This window comes from Erinaceus europaeus, chromosome 3, assembly GCF_950295315.1.
Source record: "Erinaceus europaeus chromosome 3, mEriEur2.1, whole genome shotgun sequence".
Lineage (NCBI taxonomy): Eukaryota > Metazoa > Chordata > Mammalia > Eulipotyphla > Erinaceidae > Erinaceus > Erinaceus europaeus.
This window is the reverse complement of record NC_080164.1, coordinates 81243211-81270267: the sequence shown is the minus strand read 5'-3', so window position 1 is coordinate 81270267 and position 27057 is coordinate 81243211. Positions and strand designations below refer to the sequence as shown.

The 27057-nt window shown below is 44.3% G+C and overlaps 1 protein-coding gene across 1 annotated transcript in view; it reads left to right on the top strand.

Annotated features, from left to right (window-relative positions):
• Positions 1-27057, top strand: part of SH3RF3 (SH3 domain containing ring finger 3) — a 110305-nt gene that overhangs the window by 31332 nt on the left and 51916 nt on the right. The window contains exons 6-7 of the mRNA XM_060188439.1: positions 1490-1585; positions 23479-23832. Coding sequence (XP_060044422.1) covers positions 1490-1585; positions 23479-23832 — 450 coding nt within the window. The remainder of the gene's footprint in view (positions 1-1489; positions 1586-23478; positions 23833-27057) is intronic.

The window sequence follows — 27057 nt, the reverse complement described above, 5'->3', positions numbered from 1 at the left end:
TAGAAATAGATCGGATGAAATTAAGGTTCTTCTTGTGGGAAGAAGCTAGGAAGTCTATTTTAGACACATTCCAAGGGGCCTAAAACTTTAGTAATTTTTGCCTGAGCTTGACAGCTTACATGCAGGTGGACTAAAATATTGTCTGGGAAGATGGTGTTAGAACTGAGAATCTTTAGAAAAAATACTGAATATAATTGGCCAAGAGATATACTGTCAAAAGTATATATCAACTAAAGGACAATTATTGTCCTCTATGACAACCTCTCTTATAATCATCAAGCAAGTAAATGCAGTAAAAGTTAAGGTTAACTTAGATCCTACTTAAACCCTATCCCTATTCCCTCTCCAACTTGAGGCCAGACTCCATAACCCCAATACCAGTTTAGATCCAACAAATGACACTCAACGCCTTATCTAAGGTCATCAGGCAAGAGAGTGACTTGCTTAATGATGGCTTTTTGGGGGCCATCATCTGGGGACTTAGGGAATCCTTAGATTCCCCCATAGACATGATGGGCCAAGACCTCTAATAGATCCCTCTCTCCACCATCACTAGTCACTTCCATCAGTAACATCATTATGAGACTTCCTATGGGCCTCTCCAGGAGTTTGCCTTCAGTGTGGAGCAACAATGGTAGGGACTGCCCCACTCTCCAAAGGGAGGCTGGGGCAGCCTACTTTGCCACTCATGGAAGTCTGGTCCTGAGATGAGTGCAGCCTAGAATGTTCCCAGCTGTGACCATGGACTGTGAACTCAGACTAACAGGGACTCACAGGTGACACAGGCTCCTGTGCTGAATATGAACAGATATGGACCCTGGGTCAGATCAAAGGGAGTTCACAGTTAATGATATTTATATACTTTCCTCATCTTTGGGAGCTACTCTCTGCCCTAATCCAGCTTTCTAGCAAGCTGAATTTGTGTAATGCTGGCTTGTTGCCAGTCACCATGCAATTCCAGCTATAATCATTGTATAAGAGATGGGGGTCTTGGGGGCTGGGTGAAGATTTCATATGTCCTATCACAAATGAACAAGAAACTATCTTTTTTCTTAATTTATTTCTTCTTTATAAAATGGAAACACTTAACAAGACCATAGGATAAGAGGTGTACAATTCCACATAATTCCCACCACCTCATATCCCGTCACCTCCCCTGATAGCTTTCCTATTCTTTAACCCTGTGGGAGTATGGACCCAGGATCATTATGGGGTGCAAAAGGTGGAAGGTCTGGCTTCTGTAATTGCTTCCCCACTGAACATGGTCATTAGCAGGTTGATCCATATTCCCAGCCTGTCTCTCTCTTTCCATAGTGGAACAGAGCTCTGGGGAAGAGGGGCTCCAGGGCACATTGGTGGGAACAGTCTTTTAGAAATCGTTGCCTGTGGTCTTTCCTTCATTTCAGCAACACTGACCAGTCTCTTATTTTCTTCTTTGTGGTATGTCCATGGCTATGCTCATTTATGTACTGGGTCTTGCCAATTTCAGGATGAAGTCCTAACTGTCATCAGAAGAGTGGACGACAACTGGGCTGAAGGGATGCTGGGAGGCAAGATCGGAATCTTCCCCCTGCTGTACGTGGAGGTAAGTGCGCTTGTGCTTCTATGGTTACCTCCACAGCCCTGGAGTTTCCTGCCAGACCAGGAGTCACCAGACCTCAGAGACCCCTTTGCTAAGAGAGGAAGGGGTCACTGCTCATGAGTCTAAGGTTAGAGGAGATCCCCATCTGGGGACTTAGTGAAACCCCTTGTCAGGGCTGAGAATTGCCTGGGCCCTTTGGAGCAGGCCAGGCTATGTGAGTCATGCCCTGAAGAAAGATGTCCATGTGGATACACCCCATTTCACAATCAGTTTCTCCATTTCTCCCAGATCTTTCTGAGTCCTTCTGATCTTGTCTGGCTAGTGCCAGAAGATAAGAAAAAGGTCACTCCCCAGGCCTTATTGCACTTGATATTATAGACAAAGGAAAGGGAGCCCTAGGATCTCTCAAAATGTTACTCCAGCCTCAGGCCACTAATTGGAAGCCTCTTCATTTCCTGTTGCTTTTCTGATTAAGAAGCATTAGGTGGCCCTGGGAATGGCACAGTGGTTAAAGTTTTAGACTCTAGTGTAATTGACTTGTAGTCTCAGACACAGGAACAACTGATTACACAGAGACTCAAGTCTGACCTTTTGAGAAGCCTGGGTTGGCTGAACACTGAGGATCTACATCCTGAGGGACAGTGTGTGGTGCAGCACCAACCACTGGGTTTCTTATCTTTTATTAATTAGTTACAAGATAGATCAAAGAACTTTTAAAACAGACTGAATTAGCAGAAGTCAAAATAGTCTGTTTAAGGGGAACAAATAAATTAGGAAAATCTGCATACAGTGGTGCAAAGGCTAGTAAAACTATAAGAGTCTCTTCTAACTAAGATTCTTTTTTTAAGGTCTTTCCTTTTTTTATTTATTAATTTAATAATGATCGACAAGACCATAGGATAAGACGGGTGCAATTCCACATAATTCCCACCACCAGAATTCTGTGTCCCATCTCCCACCATTGGAAGCTTCCCTATTCTTTATCCTCTGGGAGTATGGACCCAGGACAATTATGGGGTACCGAAGGTGGAAGGTCTGGCTTCTGTAATTGCTTCTCCACTGGACATGGGCATTTACAGGTCGATCCATACCCCCAGCCTGTTTCTATCTTACCATAGTGGGGCAGGGCTCTGGAGAGGTGGGGTTCCAGGACAAATTGGTGAGGTCAGCTGCCCAGGGAATTCATGTTGGTGTCATGGTAGTATCTGCAGTTTGGTGGCTGAAAAGCATTAAGATATAAAATAAAGCAAATTGTTTAATAATCAGAAACCTAAAGGTAAGAGTATAGCAGATGAGATTTGGGGTCTTCATTTTGGAAAAAGCTAGGAAGTCTATTTTAGGTATGTTCCAAAGGGCCCTTAACTTTACTGATTTTTGCCTGAGCCAGACAGCTAACATATAAGTGGGCTAAAGGTGTTGTCTGGGGATATGGTGTCAGAGTTGGAAACAGGACTAGAAAACTCTATCAGGGCAGAGTAGCCCCCAAATATGGGAAAAGTATATATATCATCAGCTGTAAATTCCACCCATATGAACTGGGGCCCGTATTCATTACAGGAGTCTCTGTAACCTCTACATCTTGTAGGTCTGAGCTTGCATCCCGTAGTCATAGCTGGGACATTCTAAGCTGCACTTATTTCAGGACCCGTCTTCCTCAAGTGTCAGAGTGTGTTAACCCAGCCTCCCTTTGGAGAGTGGGGTAGTCTTTACCATTATTGTTCCACATTGAGGGCAAGGTTCTGTAGAGGCCCCCAAGAGGGTCCACAATGTTCCTGATGGAGATGGCCAGCGACAGTGGAGAGGAGGATCTGTGCCAGTCCCTTTTAGGGTGCCAGATGCCAAGCTAGCTTCTCAGGCAGGAGAGAGACGACCAGGGACTCATGGCTGAGCTGGGAACTCAGTTCAGTCTTTATTGATGAGCAGGGATGCAGTGCAATCTATCTAATCTCTTTTCATTAGAAAATCCTGTCTTTTATATCTCCTGAGGCAGAAGTGTCAGGAAGAGGAAGTATGTAGGATAGGGGGTGGGGAGAAGGAAAAAAGCACTCAAACCAGTGGGGATTAAACAGTGGAAAGCAGGATGTGACTAGGAAAGGGGGCTGGAGTGGAAAAAGAGCACGAACCAGTGGGGATTAAACCAGTGCAGGTCTCAAACAAAACAATGATTATGTAAATAGACCACAGCATTAAGCAATGCAAGCAAACCTAACGTGATGATCAAAACAGAAGGCCTTAGAAGCAGAATTAGAAACAGACCAACAGATCTGTAAGGTATCTAGGCCCATCATATCTATGTGAGAATCCCAGGATTCCCTGACTAAGGCCCCAGATGATGGGATGGCCTGGTAGTGACCAAAAGAGTCATCATTAAAGTATTCCTGTCTCTTGCCTTTAAGGTCTTTTCTAATTAGCACTCCTAAGGGACTTCTAGGAGATGTCTGGCTGCTATGGTTAACAAAGCAGTAGCCCTTCATGCACATCAGGTATCAAGTTGGCAGTTGCCTGGAGCTTTAGTATCCATTGGCACCTATCAGTGTTAGAGAAGTTACAGATCCCTGCTGGCCATGCAGAATAATTAGGCCATGGGTTTCACAAGCCTGTGGCATAATGAATTAGATATCTTTCTTGGACGTTTCCTGTTTCTCTACAGACTCTCAAATATAAGACCTTGAGTTTGATCCCAGGCATCACATGTGCCAGAGTGATGCTGTAGTTCTCTCTTTTTCATTAATTAATAAATACATAATTTAAAAATAAATAAATGAAGCACTAGGCTGCAAATAACTATATTTTGGGTAGTTGCTGAATTGGGGGATATCTTGGTATGTTTGATCTTTATTTTTTAAAAATGTATTCACTTATTTGTGAGTGAGTGAGTGAGTGAGTGAGTGAGTGAGTGAGTGAGTGAGTGAGTAGGAGAATAGTCAGAGCATTACTCTAGCACATTTGATGCTAGGAAACAGACTCAGGACCTCATGCTTGAAATTCGAACACTTTATCCACTGCCCCTATTTCCCGTGGGTATTTGTTGTATATTCCTAGGAGTCTTTATTCAGTGTGTGTGTGTGTGTGTGTGTGTGTGTGTGTGTGTGTGTGTGTGTGTGTGTGTGTGTGTGTATGTGTGTTACTTGTCAGTGCAAGTCTACTTGCAGGCATCCAGGATCTGACTGCAGGCTTAATGTGCCAACCAGGGGAGCAGGGGAGTAAGTCCACAAATATCATCTCATCTGAGGTTCCTTGAGTGTTTTCTGAATGCCAAACCTTGCTAAGCATTTCCTCACTTCATCAGCAGCCCTTCTCAGTGAGAACTGAGACTGTCCCCCAACTTACAGACGAGCTACAGTAACAGAAAAGAGACCCAGCTGCTAAGTGACTGTGCTGGGATTTGAACAGTGCCTTCTGGCTAGACAGTTTGCATGCCCCTGCACCCCACCCTCAACATAATCCCTTGGAACATACTCAGCTCCAGGCAATTTCCATAGGTAACATGGAAGCTTTGTTGTACCCCTCCCCTGCCCACTGCCACAAAATGAAGTGTGAGCCTGCTAAGAGGTCTTCCTTTTCCTTCCTTCCCATTCCCCCCCCTTTTGTTTTCTCCAGGGTTATCTTGTGGGCTTGGTGCCTACACTATAAATCCACTGCTCCTCCAACTATTCAGTCTTTTCATTGGATAATGAAGACATTGGATAAGAGACATCGAGGTGGGGAATAGAGAGGGGGAGAAAGACACCTGCAGACCTGTTTTACCACTTGTGAAGTCACTCCACTACAGGTGGGGAGCCCAGGTACTCGAACTGAGATCCTTGCATGGGTCCTTGCTCTTCATACTATGTGTGCTTAACCAGATGCACCACCGCCCTGCCCCCCACCCCCATTTTTTTCTTTCTGCCACTAGAGTTATCACTGTTACAGACACTATGAATCAGCTGCTTGTAACAGCCATTTTTTTTCCTTTTCTTCTTTCCTTCCTTTCTTCCTTCCTCCCTCCCTTCCTTCCTTATTTCCTTCCTATTCCTTCCTTATTTTCTTCTTATTGGATAAGACAGAGAGAAATTGAGAGGGGAGGGGAAGATAGAGGAGGAGAGACACCTATAACCCTGCTCCACTGCTCATGAAATTCACCCCCCTCCCCCTGACAAAGGTGGGGAACAGGGCCTGAAAGCTGGATCCTTGTGCAAGATAATGTGTATGCCACCATCCAGCCACCTCTTTTCTTATCTTTTTAATGGGGTTTTAGAGGGAAAACCTAGCTCCTTTTGTACAGGCAGACATGTACTCTGCTGAGTGAGCTGACTCATGGTTCCTGGCAGATATATGTTAGATATCTGTTTAAAAAAAAAAAAGTATATTCTGGTAACTCCTCTTGCCTGTAGGCTAAATGCTTGAGCTTGGAGTTCCTTTGTAGTTTGATAGAGTCTATTTTTCTGAATTCATTTGTCATTCCTTACCCATTCCCTGAACTGGACCCACGATACTCTCACATGGATAAGGTGGCTGGCGCAGGAGACTTACACACACACACACACACACACACACACACACACACACACACACACACACTCTGTTCTGGTGTATTTGTAAGACTGACAAAACCCTGACACCATGTCAACTCTATTTGTCATTTGTGCATTTGCTTCAACTTGCAGGGAGGTGTTTTCCCTGTCCTCTGGCTTAAGATCAAAGAACTTGATGCATGAGTACCACTCACAGTGCAGTGCAGAAGTCAAAGGACTGAGCTTCCAGTGGAATGCTTTTAGCCAGCAGAATTTATTTCCAGAAATGTACAAGAATATTCAAGAGAACAAACAATGATGACTCCAAACTAGAAACATCCCAGATGTCAATCAGTAGTGGGATGGAATGATTACACACACATACTCACACAGACACACACATCGCTCAGACTCAGTGTCTAATGACTCCCCTGCTCCCAGGGATCATTTCTTTCCTATAAAGAAGGTGAGAGAGAAAAAGGAGGATAGATAGAAAAAGAGAGACACTGTAGCACTGCCCCACTGCTCCTGAAGTTTCCCCTCTGCAGTAACTGCCATGGGATAACCAGGGCTCAAACCCAGGCTCTTGCACATGGCACGGTGTGCCCTCTAGCAGGTAAGAGCTCTGCCAGCCTCCAAAGTATGTATATATTAATATACTGAAGTACTACCCTGCCTGATTAGCTTCAGGGGCAGGAGACAGAGATGACCAGGGACTCATGGCTGAGCTGAGAATGCAGTTCAATCTTTATTCACCAGCGGGGATGCAGTCCAACAACCTAATCACAACACAGTTCTGTCCTGCATCTCTCCTACCTCCCTCCTGCGGCGGAAGAGTCAGGAACAAAGGAAATACATATGATAGGGGGTGGGGAGAAGGAAAAAGTGTGAACCAGTGAGGACTAAACCAAATGTCCCAGAGGCAGGGGGAGCGAGGGCCAAACCAATATCCCGGAGGCAGAGGGTGCCCAGTCAACAGTGAGTGCAGGTGGCTCAAAGCACAAGGACTAGCATAAGGATCCCGGTTCTAGCCCCTGGCTCCCCACCTGCAGGGAAGTCACTTCACAGGCGGTGAAGCAGGTCTGCAGGTGTCTTTCTTTCTCTCCCCCTCTGTCTTCCCCTCTTCTCTCCATTTCTCTCTGTCCTATGTAACAATGACGACATCAATAACAACAACAATAATAAATACAACAACAATAAAAATACAACAAGGGCAACAAAAGGGAAATAAATAGATACATATAAAAATGTTTTTAAAACAACAGTGGACATGCAAACAGAACGCATCGCAAGCAACACAAAGCAGGAGATTAGGCATATAACTACAAGAGTTCATTACATTAAACCAGTCTTGCAAGAAATATTAAAGGGACTTCTCTAAGACAAAATGGCACTAACAACAGTACGAAAGAAAATAAGATCTGTCTAGGAAAGGTAGTAGTTATGTGGCAAAGTGGTGGGTTGACCACTTATGAAACAAGCATGAAAATGAGAAGACCAAGAAAAGAAAAAAGGTAAAAGAAAATGGCCACTAATAGCAGTAGTGGAACTCTACAGGCTCCAAGCCCCAACAGTAACCATGAGGGCAAATAACAACAGCAACATAGCTAAATCTCAGGCCCTGTTCTTTTCATTCTGCATAGCAGGAGACAGACAGACAAAAATCTTTTTTTGTATGTGATTGGCCTATTAGTACAGCAGACAGTAAATAAAAACTTCAGTCAGTTATATAAATGTATGAGAATATAATAACTGTCATAGAGAAATAAGACAGAAGGAGGGAGAAGGGCTCTTAAGGAAAACTTGAGACAGAAATAACTGCCAGTACAAAGGCCCTGGGTCATGAATGTGTGCTTTGGTATTAGGAACAGCAGCAGGGGGAGTCGGGCAGTAGTGCAGCAGGTTAAGCTCACTTGGCGCAAAGCGCAAGGACTGGCATAAGGATCCCGGTTTGAGCCCCCAGCTCCCCACCTGCAGGAGAGTAGCTTCACAAGCAGTGAGGCAGGCCTGCAGATGTCTATCTTTCTCTCCCCCTCTCTGTCTTCCCCTCCTCTCTCCATTTCTCTCTGTACTATCCAACAACAATAGTAACTACAACAACAACAATAAATAAATAAATAAAAGAAACAACAAAAAGGGGTAACAAAAGGGAATAAATAAATAAATATTAAAAAAATTAAAAAGGACAGCAACAAGGCCAAGTGACTAGAACCAAGAGAGGTCAGTGAGGTATAAGAAGCCAGGTCCTGGAGGCCCTTTGAGGTGGTATTACTATTAGTTATTATTATTTTTTTTGTCTTGCTTTTATTGATGTGGTGGATCACGTTGATTGATTTACGTATATTAAACCAACCTTGCAGACCTGGGATGAACCCCACTTGGTCATGATGAACAATCTTTTGAATATCCAGTTGGCTAGAATTTTGTTCAGTATTTTAGCATCTATGTGCATCAGAGATATTGGTCTGTAGTTTTCTTTTTCAGTTGTGTCCCTGTCTGCTATTGGTATCAAAGTGATGTTGGCTTCATAGAAGCTGGGAGGGAGTGTTCCAGTGTCTTCAATCTTCTGGAAGACTCTTTTTTAAATTTTTTATTTATAAAAAGGAAACGTTGACAAAACCAGAATTAACCCAGACTGAATTGACCTGCCAATGCCCATATTCAGTGGGGAAGCAATTACAGAAGCCAGACCTTCCACCTTGTGCACCCCATAATGATCCTGGGTCCATACTCCCAGAGGGATAAAGAATAGAGGAGCTATCAAGGGAGGGGATAGGATATGGAGCTCTAGGGGTGAGCATTGTTTGGAGCTGTACCCCTCTTATCCTATAGTCTTGTCAACATTTCCATTTTATAAATAAATAAAAATAATAATTTACAGGCACATGTGACAGTTTCTCTGGGGAACAAAGTATCTCTGACAGTCTTATTTACTATGCCTGTCCTGTCGTGTTTCCAAGTTGTGAGCAGCTCATCTATGCTTAGGCTCTGCTGTCTCACCATGCAAAGAATATGCTATTTACTACTCCATCAACTTCTGTTCTACTTGTTCAGGCCTTGGAGATAGGCTGTGTGTTTCCTGGGAGGAAGATGAGCAAAACAGAATGGAGTTGAGTTTGGCCCTGGAGTTTGTCCCCATAGGCATAAAGCTCTCTGGGATCTAGGGGGCAGAGTTACATATGCTTGATCCCAATTAGAGACTCATTCTTAGTCACCAGCCCTGCTCTCTGCTTTCATTAATCCATCCAAGTTTTCCCTCAGTGTCTCAAGCAGGCACCCACTAAGTCCTTAGCCACCCTTGCCCCCATCTGAGAAAACACCAAGAGTATTGGTCTTGCTTCTGGAATCAACCAGAGGCTGCACGAATTTCATAAGGCTTCCAGATACTTCTCTCCTAAGGTCCTTTAGTTGTCTACACAGTATGCAAGGCACCATAGAAAGTCTTGTTGGGAGGTTCCAATGAGACAGGGTCTATGTGATTGGTCCAGCTTCACCCAAGAAACTTCTATTACTCTTTTTTCCTTTCCTTTCCTTTTTTTTTTTTTCCTTTGCCACCAGGCTTATTTCTAGACCTTGGTGCCTACCACTATTGGCACTTATTTTTTCTATTAACTTTGATTGAGGGAGAGAGAGAGAGAGAGAGAGAGAGAGAGAAGAGACACTTACATCACAGTTCCGCCACTTGTGAAGCTTCACCTCTGCATTTTGAGGCTGAAGGCATATTTTCCCGGTTTTTCCTGCCAGCTCATAAGCAGCTCTGCTAACTTCTGGCAGATGTGAGCAGAGACAGTCATGAACTCTAGCATGGTGTTGGAGCATGTCTCCTTGGCCCATTTCTTTTATTTTTATTTTTTAACATATTCTTTTTTAATTTTTTAATATTTATTTATTTCCTTTTGTTGCCCTTGTTGTTTTATTGTTGTAGTTATTATTGTTGTTGTTATTGATGTTGTCATTGTTGGATAGAACAGAGAGAAATGGAGAGAGGAGGGGAAGACAGTGAGGGGGAGAGAGACATAGGTACCTGCAGACCTGCTTCACTGCTTGTGAAGCGACTCCCCTGCAGGTAGGGAGCTGGGGGCTTGAACTGGGATCCTTAGGCCAGTCCTTGTGCTTTGCGCCACCTGTGCTTAACCAGCTGCGCTACCGCCTGACTCCCTCTTGGCCCACTTCTTTGCACAGGTCTTCGGCAAGGTTGTTGATGATCAGGGAGCTCATATCAACAGAGGATGCACGCAAGCCCCCAGGGGTCTGCTTAATAGTGTGAGAAAGCTTTGTTCTTCCACTCTGACTATCAAGTTAATGAAGGCAGCTGCTTCCTCACAGCTTCCTGAGAAGCCCTGAACTGAGTTTCTGTGGCTGATGTGGGGGTGCTGCCCCAGTGCTGAGGCTGTGTCTCAGAGCTGCCTTTGGATGGAAGCTCAGACCCCCTCCCTGAGACTATGACCATGTCTCTATGAGGGCAGGGATTCTGTCTGCTTTTCACTGCTCTACCTTCAGGGCCAAGCAGGATCCATGTCATGCAGGAGGTGCCTAATCAGTCTTCACACACAGTTAGGGACTGTTTTGGAGTTCATCTCTACAGCACATTTCTATATCTTTCTCTCCCTCTCTCTCTCTCTTTCTCTCTCTCCCTCTCTCTCTTTGCTACATAGAACTTGAGTTAAACCTCAACTGCAGGAGCAGTTGTCCTAATCATCTATCCCACATCAATGACACAACCACAGCCACACTGTCCACACATCGTCTAGAAGGAGGTCATGGCTGTGATAGGGGGTCCAGAGGCAAGAGGGGATGGCTGTCTGAGTCTCCTGGATGCCACACAGCTTCCGGCACTCACCACCACATGAAAAGGATGAGACTTGCTTCAAGCTCAGAAGCCTTTCCCACAGCTGGTGCTGCTCAGTGAGTGCAAGGCAGTGACAGCACAGAGCCATGAAGGTGCCAGGGTCTGTAGGGCAGTGTCCACAGCACCAGATATTAAAGGTCTGCATGGCTGACAGGGCTGTGAGGCACTGGCATAGCTTTGACTTAAGTCAGAGAAGAGAAATGACCTCCCATCCCTGCTATAAATGTAGCTGGAATCCTCCCAGGATGAGAATTCACCCAATCTCTTTTATTTATTTATTTATTTATTTATTTATTTATTTATTTATTTATTTAAGAAAGGAGACATTAACAGAATCATAGGACGGGGGGAGGTACAACTCCACACAATTCCCGCTACCCAATCTCCATATCCCATCCCCTCCCCTGATAGCTTTCCCATTCTCTATCCCTCTGGGAGCATGGACCCAGGGTCCTTGTGGGTTGCAGAAGGTGGGAGGTCTGGCTTCTGTAATTGCTTCCCCGCTGAACATGGGCATTGACTGGTCGATCCATACTCCAGTCTGCCTCTCTCTTTCTCTAGCAGGGTGAGTTTCTGGGGAAGCGGAGCTCCAGGATGCATTGGTGGGGTCTTCAGTCCAGGGAAGCCTGGCCAGCATCCTGATGGCATCTGGAACCTGGGGGCTGAAAAGAGAGTTAACATACAAAGCCACAAAAATTGTTGAAGAATCATGGACCCAAAGATTGGAATAGTGGAGATGAAGTGTTGGGGGGTACTCACTGCAGACTCTAGTGTACTACTGCTTTCAGGTATATATTTGCCCAAGTTTATGGATACGTGTGAACATATGCTCTGTCTCCTGGAACCTGGTCTATATCTATCTAGGTTTTGGGACTTTGTTAGGAAGTGAACCACCTGGGATGGAATTAGAGAATACTGTGAAAGGAAAGGTCTCACCCGAGTGATGAAGCTGAAGGGTTGTCGTTCCACACCTGAAGTCTCTGGACACAGTCTGGAGTGAAGCATGCTAGGGTGGCACTCGTTGCATTGATTAGGTTGCAATCAGCAGATGCAATATTATTTGATAAGAATTGGGAGACGCATATGGAAAAGTGGGCCCTACCCTAGGGTCCCAGGATTGGGGGAAGTTTAGGCTCTATAGTGGAAATGTGAGGTTCCTGCTGTCTTAGGGTTCAAGAAGACAATGGATAGTTATTGTTCTCATCACATTATTGGTAATTTGGTTAACTTTGAAAAGTCCCTTTGTTAGACATACAATCAATTTTCCCCCTCTCATATTAATTAAATAGCGATTTATATGACTACAATTTAATAGGTGTGTACATAAACACCATTCCCATCACCAAAAGATTGTGTCCCATCCCACCCACCCCCCCACCCTCCTGCCAGCCCAGGAAGCCGCATGTCCACCCTCCCACTCACCACAGGGTTTTTACTTTGGTGCCCTACTTTCAATTTAGTCAGATCCTGCCTTTACTTTCCCTTTCTGATCTTCTTTCTCAACTTCTGTTGATAAGTGGGATCATCCCATACTCATCTTTATCCTTCTGACTTAGCTCACTTAGCATAATTCCTCTAGCTCTGACCAAGATGGGTCAGAGAAGTTGAGTTCATTGTTCTTAGTAGCTGCATAGTATTCCATTGTGTATATATACCAAAGCTTTCTCAGCCACTCATCTGTTGTTGGGCACCTGGGTTGCTTCCAGGTTTCAGCTATTATGAATTGCGCTGCTATGAACATAGGAGTACACACCTCTTTTTGGTTGAGTGTTATGGAGTCCATGGGGTATATCCCGAGGAGAGGAATTACTGGGTCATATGGAAGGTCCATGTCTAGCCTTCTGAGAGTTCTCCAGACAGCTCTCCACAGAGGCTGGACGAGTTTACATTCCCACCAGCAGTGCAAAAGTGTTCCTCTGTCCCCACAGCCTCTCCAACATTTGTTGCTGCTGTCCTTTTTGATGTATGCCATTCTCACAGGGGTGAGGTGGTATCTCACTGTTGTCTTTATTTGCATTTCTCTGACAATCAGCAACCTGGAGCAGTTTCTCATATGTTTGTTAGCCTTTTGGATCTCCTCTGTAGTGAATGTTCTGTTCATATCCTCTGCCCATTTATGGATGGGGTCATTTGCTTTTTTGGTGCTAAGTTTGCTGAGCTCTTTGTATATTTTGGTCATTAGTCTCTTGTCTGATGTATGGCATGTAAAGATCTTCTCCCATTCTGTGAGGGGTCTCTTTGTTTGTGTGATAGTTTCTTTGGCTGTGCAGAAGCTTTTCCATTTGATATAGTCCCATTTGTTTGTTTCTGCTTTAGTCTTCCTTGAAATTGGGTTTGTTTCATCAAAGATGTCCTTGAGGTTTAGATGGGAAAGTGTTTTATCAATGTTTTGCTCTAAGTATTTGATTGTTTCTGGTCCAACCTCCAGGTCTTTAATCCATTTGGAGTTGATTTTTTGTTTTTGGTGAGATAAAGTGGTTCAATTTCATTCTTCTTGCATGTTACAACCCAGTTTTCCCAGCACCATTTATTGAAGAGAGCCTCCTTCTTCCATTTAATCCTTTGGGCCCCCTTATCAAAGATTAGATGTCCATAGGTGTGGAAGGTTAGTTCTGGGTTTTCAATTATGTTCCACTGGTCTGTGTGCCTATTTTTGTTCCAGTACCATGCTGTTTTGATTATAATGGCTTTATAATAAAGTTTGAAGTCTGGGAGTGTGATGCCTCCATTTCTGTTTCTTTTCCTCAAGATGGTTTTGGCAATTCTAGGTGTTTTCTGGTTACAGATAAATGATTGTAGTTTCTGTTCTATTCTCTTAAAGAAGTTTGGTGGAACTTTGATGGGTATCGCATTAAATTTGTATATTGCTCTGGGGAGAATATTCATTTTGTTGATATTTATTCTTCCGATCCATGCGCATGAGATGTCTTTCCATTTCTTGGTATCAGTTTCTATTTCCTTGAATAGTGCCTCATAGTTTTCAGTATAAAGGTCTTTCACTTCTTTGGTAAGCTTTACTCCTGGGTATTTTATTGATTTTGCTGAAACAGTGAATGGGAGTGATTTCTGGATGTCTTCTTCTTCAGATTTAGTGTTTATATAAAGAAATGCCACTGATTTTTGTACATTGATTTTGTGCCCTGACACCTTGCTATATTTCCTAATAACTTCCAGTAGTTTTCTGCTGGATTCTTTAGGTTTTTCTATGTATACTACTGTCGGGATAGCCTGAGGGTGCTTCTTCCCGAGCTAGTGCTCTCTGGGTTGGAGAGAACTCAACTGGAGCTGATCTAGGCTGCTGTGTGGGAGAGGGATCAGGAACTCGTGCCGCACTAACTTCGCAGGAGATACACTCTGGAACTCTCGGAGCCGGAAAGCAATTTCCAAGTGTCTTTAATCAGAAGAGCAGCTGTTTTTATACTCTCCAAGTAGGGTGGAAACAGGATGTGACATAGAGAGGGTGGAGCAAAAAGTGACTGGTGGAAGATCAGGGTGTGACAAGGAGAGGATCGGGGTGTGACAAGGAGAGGATCGGGGTGTGACAAGGAGAGGGGGCGGAGCAGGTGAGAATTCTACCACTAAACCACCAATGCCCTGGAGGGAGTGTGGTGCTTTATGTAAATGTGAAAGTGATTTATGTAAATAGACTGCTTTGAATGGGATCAAATTAATCTTATACAGACATACTGGTGTTTAAGCCAGGGGGAACTGGCATACTATCCAACATACTATCATATCATCTGCAAATAGTGAGAGCTTGACTTCTTCCCTTCCAATCTGTATTCCTTTGATTTCTTTCTCTTGCCTGATTGCTATGGCAAGAACTTCCAATACTATGTTGAAGAGTAATGGTGACAGTGGACATCCCTGTCTAGTCCCCAATGTGAGGGGGAATGCTTTCAGCTTCTGTCCATTGAGTATTATGTTGGCTGTAGGTTTGCTATCTATATGTGGATTCCACTATCTTGAGGAATTTCCCATCTATTTCCATTTTTTGTAGGGTTTTGAGCATGAATGGGTGTTGGATTTTGTCAAAGGCTTTCTCTGCATCTATTGAGATAATCATGTGGTTTTTGGCTTTGCTTTTATTGATGTGGTGAATGACATTGATTGACTTACAGATGTTGAACCAACCTTGCTTTCCTGAGATAAATCCCACTTGGTCATGATGAACAATCTTTTTGATATGCTTCTGTATCCGGTTGGCCAAGAGATTATTTAATATTTTGGCATCTATGTTCATCAGTGATATTGATCCGTAGTTTGCCTTTCTTTTTGTGTCCCTATCTGCTTTTGGTATCAGGGTGATGTTGGCTTCATAGAAGGTGGAAGGGAGTGTTCCTGTTTCTTCCATCTTCTGGAGAAGCTTAAGAAGTATGGGTACTAACTGTTTCCTGGAGGTTTTGTAGAATTCGTTTGTGAAGCCATCTGGTCCAGGACTTTTGTTGTTGGGGAGATTCTTATTAACTCTGTCGATTTCTTAGTCTGTGATTGGTGCATTTAGGATTTGTAGTTCTTCTTTGTTCAGTTTTGGAAGGGCATATGCTTCTAGGAATTCTTCCATTTCTTCCACATTTTCTAGCTTGGTGGCGTATAGTGCTTCATAGAAATTTCGCGTGATTTTCTGGATTTCTGTGGTGTCACTTGTGATATCTCCATTATCATTCACAATTCTATGAATTTTAGTCTTCTCCCTTTTTGTTTAGTGAGTCTGGCTAGGGTTTTGTCAATTTTGTTTAATCTTTCAAAGAACCAACATTTGGCTTCATTGATCTTATGTATTCTCTTCTTTTCGATGTTGTTTATTTCTGCTCTAATTTTAGTGATTTCTGTCCTTCTGGTTGCTTTAGGGTTCCTTTGTTCCTCTTCCTCTAAGTCCTTGAGGTATGCAGTAAGGTTGTTTATTTGAGCTTTTTCTTATTGTTTAATATGTGATTGTATGGCTATGAGTTTCCCTCTCAATATTGCTTTAGCTGTGTCCCAAATATTTTGATAGGTTGTGTCTTCATTTCATTTGTTTCCAGGAACATTTGAATGTCTTGCTTGAGTGTTTCTCTGACACAGCAGTTCATAATCAGTATGTTGTCTAGTTTCCAAAATCTGTGTCTTTTAATAATTTTCTGTTTGTTGTTAAATGTTAGTTTTACTCCACTGTGGTCTGAGAAGATACTTGGGATGATTTCAATGCTCTTGAATTTATTGATGCTGTCTTTGTGGCCTAACATGTGGTCTATCCTTGAGTATGTGTGGATTTGAGAAGAATGTGTGTTCCAGTTTTTTTGGTAAAGGGCTCTGAAGATGTCCAGGAGGTCTAGTATGACCATCTCTTCATTTAATTCTCGTTTCTTTGTTGATTCTCTGCTTTGTTGATCTAAGTGTGAGAGTGGGGTATTGAAGTCTCCCACTATTATTGTATTTCTATTGATGTATTTTTGAAGTTCTTTCAGTAGGTGTTTGATGTATTTAGATGGTCCCTCATTGGGTGGATAGATGTTAATAATTGTTAAGTCTTCTTGTTTGATTGATCCTCTAATCATTATGTAATGTCCTTGCCTATCTTTTATTACTTTATTTAATTTAAAATCTATTGTGTCAGAGGTGAGAATGGCTGTTCCAGCATTTTTTGTGGTCCATTAGCCTGTATGATAGTTTTCCATCCTTTCACTTTAAGTCTGTGTTTATCTTGTTGTGACAGATGGGATTCTTGCAAGCAGCATATGGTTGGGTTATGTTTTCTGATCCATCCTCCCACTCTGCCCTTTTGATGGGTGAGTTTAAGCCATTGACATTTATTGATATTATGGATTTAATGTATTGTAGTGCCATTGTTCAATGAATTTTTATTTGCTCTGATATATGGCAAGTATTATAGTGAAGTTCTTGTTTATAAGAGGTCTTTTAGTACTTCTTTCAGGGCCGGTTTGGTGATGGTTGCTTCCTTTAACTGTTGTTTGTCTAAGAAGGTTTTGATCCCTCCATCTAGTTTGAATGAAAGTCTAGCAGGATATATTATCCTTGGTTGAAACACTTTTTCATTCAGGGCTCAATAAATATCTTGCCATTCTCTCTGGCTTTTAGACTTTGAGTGGACAAGTTTGCAGATAGTCTTATGGGTTTTCCCCTATATGTGACTTTTTGTTTTTCTCTTGCAGCCTTTAGAATCCTTTCTTTATCCTTACTTCTTCTCACTGTGACTATGATGTGTCTTGGTGTCTTCAGGTCTGAGTTGATTCTATTTGGAACTCTCTGGGCCTCTTGAATCTTAATGTCCTTTCTGTTATTCAGGTCAGGAAAGTTTTCTTCTATAATTTCCTTTAGAATGTTTCCTTCCCCTTCCTCTCTTTCTTCCCCTGGCAGGCCAATTATACGAATGTTACTTCTTTTGAGATCATCCCATATGTCTCTGTTGTTGTTTTCAGTGTCTCTCAATCTCTTTTTAAGCTCTTTCACCTCTTTCTTCATTTTCTCTAACTCATCCTCTGTCTGACTAATTCTGTTTTCTGCTTCTGTTAGTCTGCTTTCCCTTCCCTCAGCTCCTTTCCTCAGTTCAGCTATTTCAGCTTTCAGTTCTCTAATTGCCTCGAGATAATCAGTATTTTCCTTGGGGGTCTCAACTGTTGTTTCCTTAATACTGCCATTCCTTTCCTCCAATGTTGTTTTCACTTCTATGATTAATTAGTTTATTATTGCTTGCATACTTTTCTTATCTATGGTTACTTCTGGTTGATTTGTAGTTCCTTCTGGGCTCTTGTCTTCATTCATTGTAGTAGTAGTTTTATTTGCTCTTGATCAACCTATTTTTTTTTATTAATGTGTTTCTTATTTTTATGTTCTGTTGTTCCTCGGTTGTTGTGTTTTGAGTACAAGCAACACTGTACTTAATACCTTTATGACAAATGCAGTCACCAACCTCAGAAATTACAATACTAACTGAAGCAAGAATTGAAGCAGTTTAACCACTACCAGTTAGCCAAACAATGTCTCCAGTCTGTGAAAAAGTAGCAACCAAGTCCAAGAGAAGAAGAAAGAGAAAGGAAAAAAGGGATAGCAAGAATAGACAATTATGTAAATCTACTATCCACTGTATATTCTAGGGGTAGCAAGAGGAGAAAGGGAAGTAGAGCAGAGATACACACATAGAGAGTCCACTCTGAGTCAGATTTCTTCTCCAAAATAATTCACAAATGAGTATCAGTGAATTCAGAAAGCTGAAGAAGGAGGAAGGAAGAAAGGAAGACAAGAAAAAAAAAGAAGAAAAACAAGAGAGACAAAAGAAAAAAAGATAAGAAAAATAACTGTAATAAAGGAGCAGTAAAAGGAAAGTTTTTTCATTAATTAATTAATTAATTTTACTTTATTTTTTAATTAGCTAGGAGGAGGGAGAAGGGGAGAGTGGGTAGAGGAGGTAGGAGTAGTGAAACAAGTTCCTCTCTCAATGGATAAGACGTTCGGTCCCCTAGCAATTGAAAATACACTAAGAGTTAATTCTGGTCAACCTAAAGGAGGGGGGGGGAAGAGATACACCTTTATATGATATTAATAATAAAATAGAGCTGGGTAAAAAAAAAATGTCCCAGATTGCCTCAAGCTGCCTGAGCAGAGGCAGCTGATTGTTAAGAAAGTAAAACAAACAAACAAACAAAAACCAAAAAAAAAAAAAAAGCTCAGTGCAGTCTTTCCCTTTTGTAGACCCTATTGGCCATTTAGAAAGTAAGAGGGCCAAGGGTTTCAGAAAGGAATAGACTTGGAATGGAACCCCTGTTGAGCCAGGAATCTTGGTAAAGAAGCTCAGAAAGGAAGCCTGCTAGGAGCAGCTCTCTGGTACCCAGGGACTGGTTATGGGGGGTCAGGGGGTCATGGGTGCACTTTAGGAATAGTAATTAAATTTTTTTTCCTTTCTTTTACTCTATTTTATAACCCAAATTGAGTTATAGTCACCTCCCTGGTGTCATTAGTGTCATTAGACAGTCTTAGTGGACTGTCCTGATAAAGGCAAAAACTCCTACCGTTTCCATTAGATTTTGTTGGAGCTCAAGCCACTAACAGCTTCTCATTCAGCCATTTTCTGGAATCCCCCCGCTTCTGTTTATTTTTTTGCAAATTTCTGTGTATAAGTTCTCTAGATTCCACACATGAGTGAAATCATCTGGTAGTTGCCTTTCATTTCTTTACTTGTTTTGCTAAACATAGTCATCTTTTGGTTATGGGGGGGGCAGGGGTGCGCTTCGAGAATAATAAAAATTTTTTCCTTTCTTTTTTCCTCTATATTCTAACCCAAACTGGGCTATATTCATCCCCTTGGTGTCACCCCAAATTCAGTGTCCTGCTGAAGGCAAAAAATCCTACAGTTTCCAGCAGTTGTTGGAACTCAGACCCGAAGCTACTTCTCAGTCTGCCATCTTGGCTCTGCCCCCCCAATCTCTTTTTCATACCAAGCAAAAATTTGATCTGTATGACCTGCATTGAATCTCCAAAAATGAACCCCCACTAGCACTAAAGACATTACTGTACCTCAATGAACATACTGATAGCTTTCTTTTTCTTTACTCTCACTCACTCCTTTTTTTCTTTTCTTTTTAAATTTTTTTGTATTATATTTATTTTTTTTTTAATTTTATTTATTTATTCCCTTTTGTTGCCCTTGTTGGTTTTTTGTTGTAGTTATTATTGTTGTTGTCATTGTTGGATAGGACAGAGAGAAATGGAGAGAGGAGGGGAAGACAGACAGGAGGAGAGAAAGACACCTGCAGACCTGCTTCACCGCCTGTGAAGCGACTCCCCTGCAGGTGGGGAGCCGGGGTTCGAACCGGGATCCTTATGCCGGTCCTTGTGCTTTGCACCACCTGCACTTAGCCCGCTGCACTACAGCCCGACTCCCCTGTATTATATTTATTTATTGGACCAAGACAGCCAGAAATCAAAAGGGAAAGGGGAGCTAGAGAGGGAGAGAGACAGAGAGACATCTGCAACACTGCTTCACTACTCACAAAGCTTTGCCCCTGCAGGTGGGGACTGGGAGCTTGAACCAGGGTTCTTGCACACTATAACATGTGCACTCAACCAAGTGCACCACCACCTGACCCCCTTCTTCCTTTATCTTTTTTTTCCACCAGGGCTATCACTTGGTCTCAGTGCTAATACTACTACCCTATCACTCCCAGCGACCACTTCCCCATTTTTCTTTGATAAAGGGTGAGAGACAGAGGGAGAGATACCTGTAGCACTGCTCCACTGACAGTGAAACTGGTCCCATACAGGTAGGAACCAGAGGCTTGAGCCAGGGTCTTTGTGCATGGTGATATCTGTGTTGTACTAAGTATACCACCACCTGGCCTCTAACTATCCATTTATTTATTTAGAGAGAGAGAATTAGAGGATTACTCTGACACACACAATTCAGGGGATTAAACTCAAGACCTAATGCTTGCAAGACCAGCTCTATAGCCACTGTGCCACTTCCTGGGCCACAAGGAAGGGTTTTTCACTGGCAGTTCCCATGACCACTGAAGAGATTTGAGGGGCTCTGAAGCTATGTATGAGGTGCTGAGAATCCACCTCTGAAGCAGAAGTTCATATTTTCCTTGCAGTTGATTGTGATGGCAGTGTCCACCATGGGCCTAGGACCAAGGTGTGAGTGAGAGAGCCCCCTTACTGGACTCCCTGCATGCCAGTTATTTTTCAGGAAGGAGGGAGGTCATCCAGTAGTCATACTGACTATGGCAGTGCCAGAGATGTCAGGGGCACTGCCAAGAGGCCGAGTGCTGCAGTACAGGCAGCTTACGTGACATCAGCTAGAATGAAACCCCTATATGTGCTCATGCCTGAGTTCCTGAGTTCTGAAAGCACGCATTTGATGGAGCACTGAGACACCCCAGGCCCACTGCTCTGAGGAAGAAGGGAATCACTGCAGCCCAGCTTTCAGTATTGTGCATGTGATAAGGTTCTGTGGATTTCTGTCTGATACGGTTTCTGTATGATAAGGTTTAAGTGGAGACACAAGGCAAGCACTGTTTAGACAGTGTTCAGATGCCTATTACTTCCTAGTTCTGCTTTCTTCTTGGTTCTGCTGAGTGTGTGCAAGGTACCCACCTCTCAGTCCTCACATGCACAAGCTAGAACCCAGGATGTGTGGTGTGGAGAGGGAGGCTGGCCTTGGGAGTGCTGCCAGCCTTCTGGACTCTGCTAACCTGACAGTCTGGGGTACACACACTCTTTCCAGCCAGCTGGGCACTGTGCCCTGTGGCAACTGCCCAGGCCAGCAGGTCCACGCGTGCTAAAGAGAGATCAAATGCCAACTCCACTCCAGCTCAGGACACCCCCAATTTGGTGAAGAGAAAACTAAAAGCCAAGAATTGTGTGAACTGTTTCCCAAGAAGGGTCTATGTGGGCTTGCTGTCTCTAACCCTGAGTCTTCTCCTTCTCCTTCTCCTTTTCCTCTATTTTCTCTTCCTTCTATTTTTTTTTCTTCACTTTATGGACTGAGGGTTAATGCATTACAGAATAGTTGTTGAGACATGCATAAAAGTTCTCACCTCTGTGTAATAGATATCAGCAAAACATTCTCACCTCAGGGTTATCATTGGGTCTTGGTGCCTGCACTACAACTCAGCCACTCCTAGTGGCCATTTTTTCTCTTTTCTTTTCTTTTCTTTTCTTTTCTTTTCTTTTCTTTTCTTTTCTTTTCTTCTCTTCTTCTCTTTTCTTTCTCTCTCTCTCCTTTCTCTCCATCTTTCCCTTTCTATTTTTGATAGAGACAGTGAAGAATTGAGAGAGAAGGAGAAGACAGAGAGAAAGAGAAAGGGAGACACCTGCAGCACTGCTTCACCACTCATGAAGCTTCCCCCTGCAGGTGCTTCCATATGACGACCCTGGGCTCAAACCAGAGTCCCTACATATGTTAACATGTGCTTCACTCGGTGAGCTACCTGCTAGTTTCATCTTGTGTCATCTTTTGAAGAGATGAGGCAGGAGTGAGTTGAGAGCCATTTGTGAGCTCTGTGGCAATGTCTATTCCTTCTCCAGGGAGACCCCTGAAAACTCTCCTGTCTTCGTATTTTCTGCCACCCCCAGGCCCTGCAGCCAACTCCTTCTTCAGTATGAACTTAGAGCTCTGACCAACACCTTGAACGAAATCTCTCTCAAATCAGAGGCATCAAAAGGACATAATGGTTTATAGATAAAACCTGGTCCTTTCTCAAATGTCTGAGACCCACTCACTGCCTACACCTGGTCCTGCAGGGTACCCACATCTCCTCCTGCCCCTGGAACTCCCAGAGCAGTGCTGAGAGGCTGGTGTTTCCTGCCAACAGGGCTGATTCCAGAAGCCACAATTACCCATGGATGTGACCATGCCCCCAATAAACACTACTAAGGAGCAGACTTACCAAAGACAGACTCTTCCTGTGGAGCGACCGGCTGCTTCATGGGGAGAGACACACATCCAGGTCCCCAGATTATGCTGGGTCTCTGGAGATCAGCCAGTGTTGATTTCCTTGAGGACTGGGCCACAGTGGATCTTGACAACCTTTGGAGGGACTATCACCAGGAAAAATGGTCACAGGGACCAGTCGCTAGCCATACTTCCTTGCCACCAATTATTGAAAGTGCATTCTGGGGATAGGGTGGTGGCACACCTGGTAGAGTTCACATTGCCATTCACAAACCCTCAGTTCAAATCCCTGGCCCCCACCTGCAGAGGGTGAGGGATGAGGAAGAATTCATGTGTGGTGGAGAAGTACTACAGGTCTCTCTCTCTCTCTCTCCTCTCTCCTCTCTCCTCTCTCCTCTCTCCTCCCTCCCTCTCTTTTTCTGTCTCCCAGAAAAGATCACTATGATCAGTAGAGTCATACAATAACTGAGCACCAACTATGATCCTGGTGGCAAAAGAAAAAAGAGAGGCCTGGGTGGTGGTGCACCTGGTTGAGTGTACATGTTACAGTAAGCAAAGACCCTGGTTTGAGCCCCTGGTCCCCACTTTCAGGGGCAAAGCTTCACAAATGGTGAAGCAGGGCTATAGGTGTCTCTCTGTCTCTCTCCCTCTCTATCACCCCTTTCCCTCTTGATTTCTGGCCGTCTCTATCCAAATAAATTAATAAAGATAATTTTGGAAAAAAAAAAGAAAAGAAAATTCCTCTGGTGACATGTCTCAAATTGAGTCTTCATTGAAACAGTGGAGTTTGAAAGACACCGTTGCTCCAGAAGACTTGTCAATGAAATCCTCAGATACCAGCTTTGTTTTTTTTCCTATGTGCTATTCCTGGGTCCCTGTCAGAGACAGTAGACCTGTTTGGACACACCGTAGACTGAGAGATAGAAAGAGAGAGAGATCTGACTTTGGCATGTGCTTTTCCCCTTTATTAAAAAATATTAATGTATTAATCCCAGAGAGAAGGAGAGGGAGAAAGAACCAGAGCATCACTCTGGCACATGCAATGCTGGGGATCAAACTTGAGACCTTCAACTTGAGAGTCCAGTATTTTATCCACTGAGCCTCTTCTGGGGCCACATATGCCTTTGTTTAACAGAGCCTCTTCTTCCTCCCCTTCTCTGCTCAGCTCAACGACTCTGCCAAGCGGCTCATTGAGATGGACAAGCAGTGCCCCCGTGCGGTGTCTGGATGCCATACCTCCTTGCCCTCTGACCCTGGCGCTGTGGCCAGTGTGGCCCTGGCCCCCACATTCAGCAGCCTGGGGGCAGTCAGTGCCTTTCAGCGGCGTGTGGATGGCAAGAAGAATGCCAAGAAACGCCACTCCTTCACCGCACTCAGTGTGACACACAAGTCCTCCCAGGCCTCCAGCCACCGGCACTCCATGGAAATCAGTGCTCCAGTCCTCATCAGCTCTAGTGACCCTCGGGCTGCAGCCAGAATCGGGGACCTGGGGCACTCGTCGGGTAGTGTTCCTGCCCAGGTAATGCCCTCAGACAGAGATGGGCTCTAGACTTTATCCCTCCTCAACTCACTTCAGAGCTTAGCATTTATGTCCCCAAACCCAGAGTGGTATATACCTTCAGGATGGGATGGGATCAACATTGTTCTGCCTGGCTGACCTTTTGGATCCCCAGATATGAGTAGACAGTGTGCTTCTCTTGTCTCTAGGAGAATAGAGTGAGAGTGGTACCCTCAGCGTTCCAATGAACCAGGTGGTCTGTGAGAGGCTTCAGCCTGTCTGATAGTGTCACTCTCTGCTCTCTAACTCAATGCTCCTTTAGTCCATCTCACCATGAACCCCAAGCTAAATCCCTGTGTTCTCACTGACCCTTCCTGTCAATTCTGCCACCCAGACAATCAACTCTAGTTGCAGCATTTCCCTCCATCAAGTTATTGGGGATGGGGCAAGCTGTCTCTGTCACAAAGTCTAGGCCCTGGTGTGGGTGAGCAATGCTGTGGTGTTTCTCTCCCCCCACCCCCGTCATCCCTTACCCTGTATCTAGAGGGGAGGAAAAAATGACTTCAGGAGTGAGAAAGCCCCAGTGATAGCTCTGGTGACAGAAAGAGAGAAAGATCGCTCCATCATGTCTGTGCTTTCAGGACTTGCAGGCTGTGTCCACTGTGCCCAGGCTTGACTGTCCTTGAGGGCAGGAGCTGAATGTCATCCCCTCTGTGAGCTGACCTCTGGCTCCCAGAAGGTCATCACTCCCTGTGGTTTCTCATGAGCAAGTGAGACATGGAACACCCTTTTGTGTTGTGAAAAAAAAAAAAAAAACAGTGTGGCAGGGCCAGGTCATGGCTTATCCAGTAGAGAGCCCACATTACCATGCCCCAGGACTTGGGTTCAAGCTCCCAATTTCCACCTGTAGGGGAGAAACTTGAAGAGTGGTGGAGGAGTGTTGCAAGTGTCCCACCTCTCTGTCTTTCTCCATCTCCATCTCTCTCCCTCTCTATCTCTTGTTGTCTCTCATCCTCCATCAAGAGCAAAGGAGAGAGAGGAATAAAGTGGCCATCAGGAGCAGTGGAGTTGGGCAGGTACTGAGTCCCAGTGATAGTCATGGTGGCAGAAATAATCACCATGGTGGCGCCAGCTATGCTTGTGTTCTCCCATCAGCCTGGCTCCTTGTGGATTTGTCACAGGGGAGACCTGGGCAGCTGTGAGGGGGCCATCGAGGGCTTTTCCAGGGGTATATGACTGGCTGAGCCCCAGATGGCCCACCTGCTCCTGTTCACACCCTTATGAATTATTTCTCCCTGCCATTTGGAGAGGTCAGAGGTCAGCCCATCACTCATGAATAATGGAACAGCAGCACTCAGATGTCACCTTCCTGCAGAGGGCAGGGGGTGACCAGAGGGAAGGAGAGGGAGGTGGCCAGGCAGGCCAGTCCACTTTCAGAAAAGCAACGGCTTGCCTGTAGAGTCACATCAAATTGAGAAACAAAGGCCAGCACTTGGACAGTGCAGTTGCTTTGCCATGGACCTGGCCCAGCTGGGTGCTGTGGTGTCTTTCTCTCTGTCTCTGTCTTTCTAGCTGAACAAGGTAGCCCAGTGAGAAGAAGAATGTAATAAGTTAAGAAATAAATGACTGTTTACATTTGGGATGAGTTCCCCGGTGAGCCAGAGCCACATATGGTCGGTCTTTCTGGGGAGCACCTGCAGCTGATAGTGTGAGCTGAGTTTCCTGTAGGGAGAAAAAAACACCAGCTGTGGGGATCACTTCTTCCCAGGTATGGTCCCCTTGGGTGCCCCCGTCTTGTGTCACGCTGGCCCCAGTGGGTCTGACCTGCTATCCGTGCCAGTAAATCAGAGTTCTGTAAAAAAAAAAAAAAAAAAAAAAAGGATTTATTATTTATTAATGGAATTGAGTGGAGAAGAGAGAGAGAGAGAGAGAGCAAGCCAAAGCATCGCATTGGCACACTGATCCGGTGTGTTCAGGGGAAACAGAGCCTGGATGATGGTGAGCAGACCCCAGGACATTGTTCCCCCTAGAGTCTTTGTATTTGAGTTGTCACCTGTTTCACATGGAATTGGGAGCACTTGAAGCATTTTTGCTGCTCCCTTTGGGAGCAGAAGTCATAGTTTATTTGCACGTAGTTCTTGGTCCTTGGGGAGCAAGTCTGCCCTCACAGTGGGGGAGGGTCTGGGAGGGGAGCGGGTCCAGAGTGCTAGGAAGTGTCCTAGTCAAAGCCAGGCTCTTACCACTGACCATTTTGTGTGTCAATTACAGTGAGTCCATCCACTGACACATCACTGTCAAAGAAGCAAATAGAAACACATGAGTTGGGGAGGGGGGTTGGGCAGGGGTGGTATGCCAGGTTAAGCTAACATAGTATGTAGCACAAGGACCAGGGCAAGGTTCCTGGTTCGAGCCCCTGGCTCCCCACCTACAGGGGGGGATCACTTCACAAGTGATGAAACAGGTCTGCAAGTGTCTCTCTTCCTCTCTAACTCCCACTCCCCCCTCAATTTCTCTCTGTCCTATCAAAAAAAAAACACAGGAGGTGGAAGAAATGACTTTTAAGGTTTGAGCCCCAGACCACCACATGAGAGCACCTGCACATTGAGAAGCTTCCAGAATGTTGGAGCAATATACTGTAGAGCCTCTCCTTCTGTCACTTTTTCTCTCCCTCTCTCTGTCTCTGTCTCAGCCTCAATCAAAAGGGGAAAAAATGGTTGTCAGGAACAGTAGAGTTGGGTAGACACTGAGTCCCAGTGATAACCATGGTGGCAAAAGAAAAAAAAAAGCAGTGGGAGGGAGAGAGGGAATGTGTCTGAATCTGGCAGGGAGATCATCAAATGGGAACCTTTCTCAGGTATTTTCCAGGCCATTGTCAACTTGCACTCCACCCCACTGTTAACTTGAAGGTCACTTGTTGATCTCCCAATACAACCAGCTCTTCTCTTTCCTCAGGGCAGCCTATGGGGCCAGCTGGTGGCTCAGTCAATAATGCACATATGTTACCATGCATAAGGACCCAGGTTCAAGTCCTCAGTCCCCACCTACAGGGGCAGGTTCACAAGTGGGGTAGCAGTGCTGCAGGTGTCTCTCCTCCTCTTCTTTTTCCTCCTCCTCTTCCTTCTTCTTCATCATCTTCTTCTTCTTCTTCTTCTTCTTCTTCTTCTTCTTCTTCTTCTTCTTCTTCTTCTCTCTCTCTCTCTCTCTCTCTCTCTCTCTCTCTGTCTGTCTGTCTTATCCTCTAGGAAA